The sequence below is a fragment of the Octodon degus genome, unplaced genomic scaffold (assembly GCF_000260255.1).
Source record: "Octodon degus isolate 3935 unplaced genomic scaffold, OctDeg1.0 scaffold00157, whole genome shotgun sequence".
In the NCBI taxonomy this organism is placed as follows: domain Eukaryota; kingdom Metazoa; phylum Chordata; class Mammalia; order Rodentia; family Octodontidae; genus Octodon; species Octodon degus.
The window spans coordinates 5,352,703-5,363,475 of record NW_004524733.1 but is presented as its reverse complement, the minus strand read 5'-3'; the positions used below and the strand labels follow the sequence as shown (position 1 = coordinate 5,363,475).

Below are 10,773 nucleotides of genomic sequence, written 5' to 3'. Positions count from 1 at the left end.
TGGGAGAGGGTCCGGCCCACTCTGCGCCTGGGCTGGGACTGGTCCTGCTGGCGCAGGGTAGCAGGAAACTCTCCGCACACTCACCGGACCTGGGCTAGGACTGGGCAGTAAAGGTTCTTATCCAGTACCCATCACTAACATAGTCATGTTGGTCAAAAGCAAACCATCAAATTTAATTAAAAAAATAAAATTAAACCATCAAGTTATCAGGAGAGGTACTTCAAAGAGAGAAGAGTGTTTAGGTATCAATTTGAAAAAATAATAAAATTAAAATACCAGAAAGGATGAATTGAAATCAGAGAAGATGAATCTGATTTTCTTGTTTCTTTTTTTCAGTAAGCCTCAGTCAGAAACACTGAAAGCAGGAGACTTAAGGACACGTATTAGCCGATGCCAAGTATGCATGAAGAGGACATAACATTTTGAAGAATTATGTGTGTTTTAAAATGCAATATATATATATATATATATATATATATATATATATATATATTATTGAATGTCCAGGATGCAATGTCTCACTCTCCCCAACTCTACCACTGCTGCCATCAATGGTGCTACAATATATGAACAAGACAGCATGCTGATTAGTAACCATGAGGACTCAAATGTACCTCAGCAATGTACCAGAGCAATATCTCTGTCATTTTTCTATGAATGAAATAAGGAAAGAAATTTACTTTGGGGTTTCAGAATGACTTTCTCTGGGGATTATTAGATGAAAGTATGTATTTTGACCAGTTACTAAAATGGCATATTTAAAATTCAATTAATGGAAAAATCACACTGAGTAAAAGACTGTGGTTCAGAGGAAGAATTAATTTTTCATGGTGCTACTAATCCTACTGTATCCCAAGTTCTTAATATAAAAGTGTTAAACATATTGTGCTCTGTAAGTAAAGAATGTGTATATTGTATAAACAACCCTATAGGTCAAAATTTGAAGTCATTTAGATGTGACCTAGCATGAATCACTTTTTACAGAAAACATAAGAAAGCCTAGAATACAGACAGCAAGATTTTATATGTGAGGGAATTTATACTCCTACAAATAACTACTGAGATTACATTCATATTTTTCCCCAAATTTTTATTTGATTTTTTAAAAAATAGATTGTTTTAGTCACTTTATTCAAAATTTGAAAAGTTCATATTCCATGTCAAATTATAATATCCAGTGGAGCAATTTCTTTTTTGTTATGCTCTTCAAAACACTCTTCACACCAGATGCCCCTTGTTTTAATGTTTTTTACATCTTGCCTTTGCTCATCCAATATTGAGTGAATTTCTCCCCAATTTTGAAAAACAAAATTTACCAAAAAGAAAATGTAGTGATTCTTTCTTGGTGCTTCTTGTACAAAAATTCCCCTGCTGTGGTTGTGCTTGTATAAGAACTGGGAAGACAAAACTTGGTAATTCGTCTTTTACAATTCCCAAAAGATCCAATGGGTCTTTTTACCCTTTGTATTTTAAACATTTTATTATAAATAGTCATAGGATACCTTATTTCCTTACTTGTCACTGAATATTTTAATCCACCAATATCAATTTAATTAAAGATATATGTTGTAAAGATGGTTTGTTGTGTGTCTCTTCAGCCTATGTGTTAAAACAAAAAACCTACTTGCTTTCAGATAGACTACCATCTGCATATCAACAAATCTTCCTTTCTTAGCGAGTTGGCTTCTGTAGACGTTGACAATTCTGAGAGCTGATAGAAAAAATATAGTTACACATTTTGCAGTGAAGAAAATTCATTGGACATCATTATTTGACATAAAAAAATCTTGAAAACCTGTGTTGATGGCTGAGAAAGGGAGAACTAGTTTCTGTTTGGAGAATTCATTAATAATGTTTAAAGCAGATTAGTGAGTTAATATTCCTAATAATTAAGAATGACCCCCATGTAGCTCTCTAAAATAGTCAAGCACTTGCTAAAAATAAGAGACACTAAAAGCCTTAAAATATAGTTTACATTAATCTACAATAAAAAAACAACCAAAACTCTTTGCAAATCATAATCTGTGAAATGAAGCCTTAGAGTCTATAGTGTTTTGGGATGTAAATAGTGATAACCACCTAATAATTTTATTGATTTGGGTTAGCCAGTTTCAAAATTTAGCTGTATTTTTCTCTATAGGCATATGCATAAACATAATGGATAGTTCTAACTGAAAACACAGGTTTTTCAAAATCCCTTCCATTACAGTTGCAGAAAATAATTCCAGAAATTTTATTGTTTTAGTTTTCCCTTTCAATGAAAACCCTGGCTCCAAATGAACCTCCTAACTTTAAAATTATTGCATATACTTCTAGTCTTGGTTCTTCTTAAATCCTCTTAATTCTCCCAGATCTGCTTTGTTTGAAGTATGCAAAGCCAGTCCATTTCATTACCTTAGTATAACTGACCTTTCTTTGTCACTGATTATTGAACTATTATTCCAAAATTAGCTGTTTTGCAGTTACTTCTTGTGAGTTTTGTAGTCATCATAGTTACTAGTTTCCCTACCTGGGCAACAATGAATGAGCTGTTCTAGTTAATCAGCTAGTTTGGTACAAATAGGTATGTGCACCAAATATGGCTTTGCCAGTTAATATTTTGAAATTCACATATTATATGCATGGAACAAAATCCTGATTCCACACCTGAAGAACAGATCTTAGTGTATCCTTCCCTCAGTCAGATTTGAAAAACAGTCCAGTTCTTGTGAAGCTAACAAGGTTTTTTGCCTCAGTTAGCATGGCTAATTGAAAATTCACCCCAGTAGCAAGCCATCCAAAAGCTTATTCATAAATTAACACAAGAGGGCACTATTGTCTATAAAAATGAGCATGTGTAAGGGTTTGTTGAGCTTGTTAGTGACAGTACCGAGTGAAGTACTTGTCTGAAGTGTTCTCTCTAGATTCCTTGTTTTAAGACTCATGTATTATTTCAGCCTCATAAAAACCAACAGTAAATATTCTGAGGGCTGACCCAGTTCTACCCACATGTATCCCTGGAGATTTAACTCAGGACTTTTGTAGAAAGATACATCCTTAGGCCTCTTTTATTTTGATACAGGGTATCACTAAGCTTCCGATTCTTGATTCAAACTTGTGATTCTCCTGTGTCAGCCTTCAGGAATGCTGGAATTACATGCATTCTCTACCATGCCTAGCTATTTACTTTTATTTTGAGATGGGGGTCTCATTAAATTTTCCCATGCTGGACTAGAACATGAAATCCTCCCACCTCAGCCTACCAGAATGCACATGTAGACATGTGCCACCTTGCCCATTTAATGGCTCTCTTCTTAAGAGCCTGATTAGAGGTTGGTTCTGGGAGCACTTTGTGTACCTGTGAACACAGAAGCAAAGGGAAATTACTTTTGTTTGGCCAAGTCTTCAATTGGTTTCTTTGGTAGACAAGCTCTCTTTCTTAGGGATATTCAAATACCTTTATCCGAAAGCAGTTCCAAACTAAATTGAAAAATATTTAAAACTCATATGTCATTTCCATTTTAAGAGCAGTGACTTTTAGAATATTATTCCAAATGCTTTTTAAATATTCCTAATTTGAGAATCCAAGTCAATGCAATCAGAAAGTGATAATCTATACTCTGAAGAAGTAGTACACTATTCATTTTTGACCATGAAATTTTACCAACTGTATGAAAGATCATGGGAATTTTTGTAATTAATAATTTTCTAGTCTAGAAGAGTCTGTCTACTAACCTATTCTTTAAAACTTGAACAGGATAAAATCATATGCAATCTTAATTCTGTTTTTCTACAAATGGACAGCGTGCTCAACAACTGCATTGGGGGGACCACAAATTGCTAACATCATACCAGTTTAAACATCACAGCTATCTTTTTTCCTACTTCAGATTCACATTGCATCCTCCTCCCTGTTTTCTGCCCCCACAGGATTCACGTGGCTGATCAATAGGATGTCCCAGCAGGATAGCAGCAGGAAGGACAAGAGCAGGATTAAAGTATTTATTTTTGTGGCTTCCTCTGTGTGGAGTCACAGTTAGGATGGCTTGTGTCTCTAAAATTGAATGTCCCTACCACTGTCAAGATTACTTGCTCATTTTAATTATCTCTTCTTTTGTCAGACTTGGATTTACAAACTATCTCATAAGGTACCTTTCATCCTACCTGTATCTTTCTAATTAAACAGTCCTCAAATTATCCTCATTTAAGTGTGTTGTCTGTTTGTTATTGATATCTTGATGAGTTAACTACTGCCTTTAATTTCTGGAATGTAGATGTCTTATATGTGGTAAAATTGAGGTTAATTGAAAGCATGATTTTCCACTTTAAATTGAGGGGTCAACTAGTGAAAACATGATTTAACACCACCTAATTTAATTTCTTCTTTAACAGTCTTTATTGATAGCTACATGCCAAGATTCTTAGAAGTAAGTCAGGCAGAATATGTTCATTATGATACTAAATGCTGTCCTGTTGGATTTCTTAGGAATGCACTTTGTCTTCAACTTAGTGGTTGTTTGGTATGTCCTGTTCTACTCCAAATAAACATTCTCATTTGCAGTGTTGGTGCACTAGATGATAAGTACCTATAACTGATCTCTGAAAACTGCGGAAAGAAAACTGCTAGTACTATTTCCTCCAGAGAAATATACCAAGTCAGGTATACATGCCTACAATTAATGAAAAGCCATAAGTTGATACTGGCTATAAAGTAAACATTTTATTAGTGGTTTTCTGACTTCCAGAACATCTGTGAAAGGTGAGCTTGCAAAATTTCTTCAGACTTGTTTCCCTTCTGCTCCTCAAGGGCATTGGATTGATGCTTACACTAGGGATGATGGAAGACAGGGCAGGCTGAAAAGCCAAAGGCAGCTTGAAACCTTGTACAATCTACCAAGAAGCAACCATAATTCATATTCTCTCTCTCTCTCTCTCTCTCTCTCTCTCTCCCTCCCTCCCTCCCTGTCTCTCTGGTGGAACTGGGGATTGAACTCAGGCCCTTGCGCTTGCCAGGCAAATGCTTATTCTACTGAGCCATCTCCCCAGGCCCCATAATTTTCTTTTAAGTAAAACAGTTTTCTGGTTGATTTCTTCTGGTCAATGAATTGCTTGTTATTGCCAGTCAATCATAAACCACAACGGTAAACCTACATGTCAGATCTTTGTGTCTTTCTCTGATATATAAATTTGACCTATTCTTGAACTCTAAAAAAATCTCTGTCCAACATCTTACTACCAACAACTGTGAAAGCATACAGTTATACAGCTCTAATTAAAATGACATTCTTCCCACATTTCATCTGAGCTTCAACAACTGATGTGTTTATGTAGCACAGATGCAGAAAGTAAGCTGTGGGATTGTTGACTGATTTTCTCAAGGTCATTGGACAAGTAGCTAAGTTCTTTTTGTTTATGATCTAATCATCATTTTATAGTCACAAAGATGCCTGTTTTTCAAATAATTCAGAATTCAATGTGGTAGAAATTCATTAAGGGTTTACTACAGAAGTCTGCCTCATGAGAAGTGCCAAACTGCATGTTATGGAAAGCTTAGTTCCCAGAGGAGAATGGAAACATTTTCTAGCACATTGCAGCACCAAGGCACTTTGAAATTAGCCCTCAGTCTTACAGAATGGGTAGGAAATGTGTTGTACCTTGCATATTCCTGTTCCTTTGGTCTAGGCCTTTATCTGAGGAAAACCTTCTGTTGTCTGTCCTGGTGTCTCCTCATGTGAGATTCCTCAAGGCTCTTGAACCCAGATCAACTCCTGGAGTAATTAATTCTCTGTGAACTCTACAGTGCTGCTGAGGCCCAAGTAAGCACCACTTATGTAAATCTGAGATCATCTAGACAGTATCTGTCACTTATTACAGATGATACACAAAGAACTCTGTGGATGAGGAAATTTATTTACTTCCAGTAGGAAATTCTGTTTCATCTTGCTTAGACTGAATATGTATATACAAAAAAGCCACTTGAGTTTGTTAAATATACCCTTTGTGGGTAATAGTTCACATGTAATAATTTTCCTACTTTGACTCCCTTTAGCAGAAAAATATAGCCTGGGATAAAAAATATCAAGCCAAATGGGTGAAAGAGTGCAGAATTATTTTATGAAAGTAGAAAGAAAATGTTACAGCAAAGTTAAAAAATCTCTAGGCCAAAATAGAACACTGATTAACTTACAGGGAAATAAAATATTATCTACCTCTGGATGTGGCAGCTCTTGTACACCTTAAGGCCAGGAGCAGAAGAGAAAACTCCTTTACACTCCTTTACACTTCTGTGGGTATAGAGGTGTAAAGTGAGAATAGCCTTAAGCCATTTTCACAAGCAAGACCTTCACCTACCCTGGAAACCCTACATTTTCTTTTATGCCCTCTTTAAGCCAGTAAAAGCAGCCATGGATGTATAAAACTGTGTTGAGGCTTTTCTCTGGCAGCCCTATTTTTGCTTCATTTATTTAGAAAATCTTTTATCAGGTGCATAGATGTTTATGATTTTTAGGTCCTTCTGATAAGATGGTCCCCTTATTATAATTAAGGTAATATGGTAAAGTACTATTCTTAGTACTCAAATCTGCTTACTTAGCCATATATCCATTCAATTTTCTTTTGCTTGTGTTGCCATTTATGTAGTTTTTCTATTAATTTACTTTTTTTTTCTTTGTACCAGGAATCAATCTCAGGTCCTTGTGCTTGCCACACAGGTATAAGCTGATGAGCTATCTACCTGGCCCCATTAATTTACTTTAAAACTATTTCTATCTTTCTACCTGAAGTGCATTTCATGATAAGCCATATAATTTAAACAATCTTTGCTTTTTAATAGAATACAATTAACATGGTTGTTTCTTATGTTTAAATTTAAATTATGATCTTATTTATTTTTACTATTTTCGCCTTGTTCACTTTATATGTCTTGTTTTGGATGAAATTATTTTTATGATTTCACTTCCTTCATAGCATATTTTTTATGAGCAGAATATATTTATTGAGAAAAAGAAAGCTCCTGTCCAGAGAGGGACAGGAGGGGGGTCCAAGCATGTAGTTTCCCCCATTCATAGCATATTAACTACATTTTGTTTAGTTAATTTAGTGTCTGCCCTAGAATTTATGATATATATCTTTAATTTATCACAGTCTATATTCAAATCATGTAGCACTACTTCATGTGTGCTATAAGGGTGCTAAACTAGCATACTTTGAATTTTGCCCTCTTGAGGTTTGTCCTATTATTTTCACACACTATTCTTTTAGTAGTTATAAAGCACATACTATATTGTAATTATTTTTGTTTAAGGAGTACATTTACTTCTCTATTAGATATAACTCACTTACCATAAAATTCACCCTCTTAAAAAGTTTAATAGTTTTTAATATTCATAAAGTTGTTCAACCACCTAATTCCCAAACATATTTATTATTCATGAAGAAACCCCATGCCTATTAGAAATGATTTTCCTCATATTTTTCTTCCTCCAGTCCTAAAAAAAACACTAATGTAATTCATGTCTCTATAGATTTGTTTATTCCAGACATTTTATATAAATGGAATCACAGACTATATAGCCTTTTCGCCTGACTTTTCAAAATTATCATAATGTTCTCAAGGTTCTCATCTGTGTTGTAGTATTTCCCAATACTTCATTCCTGTATCTTTAAATTGAGGTGAGGATTGTGTCATTTCAAAATAATGATTTTAAAGTAAAAAACTTCAATGGCAATTAATACATTCCCAGTGCTGTACAGCCATCACTTATGTATAGCTGTAAAATATTTTCCTTACCCCAAAAGATAATCTCACATTCTTTAAGCTGTAACTCCTCTTTCTTCCTCTCCAAAGGCTCTGGCAGCCATGAATCTTTCTGTCTGTATGGATTTTCCAGTTCTAAATACATCATATAAACATAATCATACAATATTTGACTTTCTTCCATTTAGCGGATTTCAAGTTTCATTCATGTAATAAAATGTATTAGCATTTCATTTTTGTTGTAGTACCTAATAATCCACTGTATGGCTACCAGAATGGCTGTATATCATTTTGTTTATCCATTCACCCATCAACATTTGTGCTCTCTCTATTGGTGACTGTGAGTAAAGATGCTCTGAATTCATTTACAACTATTTGGACTCAGTTCTTTCATTTACAGATTCAGGAGTAGATTTTCTAGGTTATATAGTAGTTCTATGGTATTCATTCATTCATTCATTCATTCATTCATTCATTCATTCATTGTACCACTATGTATTGGATCCTGGGTCTTTCCACTGTTATATTCCCAGTAACTTTTAAATTTTTACTATGAGACAGGGTCTGTCTAAATTGTTAAATTCCCCAGACTGAGCTTGAAGATGATCCTCCTGCCTTAGTCTCTCAGAGTACTGGGGTTAGAGGTGTGTGTCACAACTCTTGTCTGTTTAACTTTTAGAGAAAATGCCAAGCTCTTATATTGAATTAACATCAACTGTTTAACATTCCTGCTAGTAATGTAAAAACTTCTAATTTTGGTAAATTATAACCAAGAGTTCTTAATTTTCCATTTTTAAAATACTTATTCTAGAGGATATGTCATGGCACCAAATCATAATTTTGATTTGCATTTCCCTACTGACTAAGGATGCTTATTGACTACTTGTATATCTTCTTTAGTAAAATGTCTATTTATGTATTTTATATATTTTAGATATGAGTTCTTATCAGATACTTAATTTACAAGTATTTTCTCTCAGTATGAGTGTTACATCTTCATTTTCTTTATGGTGCTCATTAAAGCACAGGAGATTTTAATTTTGATATAGTTTCCCTTATCTGTTTTTTATTTTGTTGCTTTTGATTTTGGTATCATACCAAATGAAACCTTTCCTAAATGAATGGAATGAATATTAGCCACTATGTTTTTTCCCTAACAATTTTCTAGTTTTATAGCTTACATTTAAGTGTTTGATCCATTTTGAATTAATTTTGTGCATGGTAAAATGTTAGAGGCCAAATTAATTCCTATGTTTGTGGCTATCCACTCATCCTGGCACCATTTTTTTTAAAGATTATTCTTTCTCTGATTAAATTGTCTTAATACTTTTATCATTTGCCTCTACTGATCATTTTTAATTAAATTCTACTTTGCCTGAATAACAGAATAACAGCTCCTGCTTGTTTCTGGATTCCCATTGTGTAAAATATTTTTTTCTATTCTTTAATTTTTACTCCATGAATTTCCTTTCAAATTGAATGTGTCTGTGTGCAACGTACCATTGAATTTATTTCCTTGATCTGTTCTGCCAATCTGTTTTGATTGGAAATGTTTTGACTGGAGAATTGAGACCATTCACATTGAAAATGTGTACTGAAAGATATTTACTTCTTCCTGCTCTTGCTTTACTTTCCAATTGCTCATTCCCGTTTAGCTGATTAACCTATTATTTCTCCATAAGACAAGAGAATATTATATTCTATGAGAGCTTAATGGCACACAACTATAGATAAATAGCAAAAGAATTCACAGAAAATTACACAACCACATAAAGATTAAATAATACATGAAGGAAATCAGAGAAGGAATTTAAAAATTCCTAAGATCAAATAAGAATGGAAGCACAACACATCAGAATCTGTGGAACACAATGAAAACAGTTCTAAGAAGGAAAGTTGTAGCACAACATTCTACACTGAAATATGAGACAAAAATCCTGAAATTCATGTGAAAGCAAATAAGATCCAGGATAGCAAGAATAACCCTGAGCAAGAAGTACAAATTGAGAAAGCATCAAGATGCCACATTACAAGTTATACTCCAAAAGTATAGTTTAAAAAATAGCATGACACTGGCACAAAAGTAGACATGTAGACTGGATATGGTGGTGCACACCTGTAATGCTAGCACTTTGGAAGCTGAGGCAGGAGGATTGCTACGAGTTGGAGCCCAGCCTAAACTGCATAGTGAAACCCTGTCTCAACAAGGAAAAAAACAGACCAATGGAATAAAACATAAGACACAAACAATTTCATGCATCTCTAACCATCTGATTTTTTAAAAAGAAGCCAAAAAATAGCTTGGCAAAGTGATTATCTCTTTAACAAAAGGTACTGCAAACTCTTGCAATCCACATGCAGAAGATGAAAACTAGATTTAGGTCTGACACCTTGTACTAAGATAAAATCGAAATGAATCAAGAACTAGAAACAAGAATAAAAACAGGAAGGCACTGAAAGACAACTTAGGGGAAACACTTCAGTCAGGGACTTTCTCAACAGAATTCTGAAATCAGAAGAACTAATACAAAACATGAAAATGGAATTACATGAAATTGAAAACTTAATTCACATGAAAGGAAACAACAAAGTGAAAAAACAACATACAGAATAGAAGAAAAATTTCAAGACACTCTTCTTATAGAGGACTAATATCCAGAACTCAAAAAATTGCACCCATGACCAATTTTTTTTTGAAAAATAGACAGACACACTGAATAGATATGTCTCAAGAAACCATAAATGACCAATAAGCATATGAAAAAAGTTCATTACTTTTATCCATTAAGGAAATGAAATGGAAGTCAAAACAATTCTTTACTTCAGTCAGAATGTCTAATATCAAGAACGAAGAAAACTGGTGATGATTTAGGGTAAAAGGAACATGTTTCCATTGGTGATGTGAATGTAAACTAGTGCAACTACTATGGAACTCAATATGAATATTTTGAAAAACAATAACATTTTGGCCCTAGCCCTCCAAGGTCAATTAAGACTCAGGACACATGAGAACTTGTACTGTAATGTTATGTAACTCA

General features: G+C 34.1%; 1 protein-coding gene across 1 annotated transcript in view; it reads left to right on the top strand.

Annotated features, from left to right (window-relative positions):
- The window catches only part of Col4a5 (collagen type IV alpha 5 chain), a 351,283-nt gene extending 349,711 nt beyond the window's left edge, over positions 1–1,572 (top strand). Inside the window, exon 50 of the mRNA XM_004642629.2 lies at positions 337–1,572. Coding sequence (XP_004642686.1) covers positions 337–418 — 82 coding nt within the window. The 3' untranslated portion in view covers positions 419–1,572. The remainder of the gene's footprint in view (positions 1–336) is intronic.
- Positions 1,573–10,773: the final 9,201 nt, after the last annotated feature.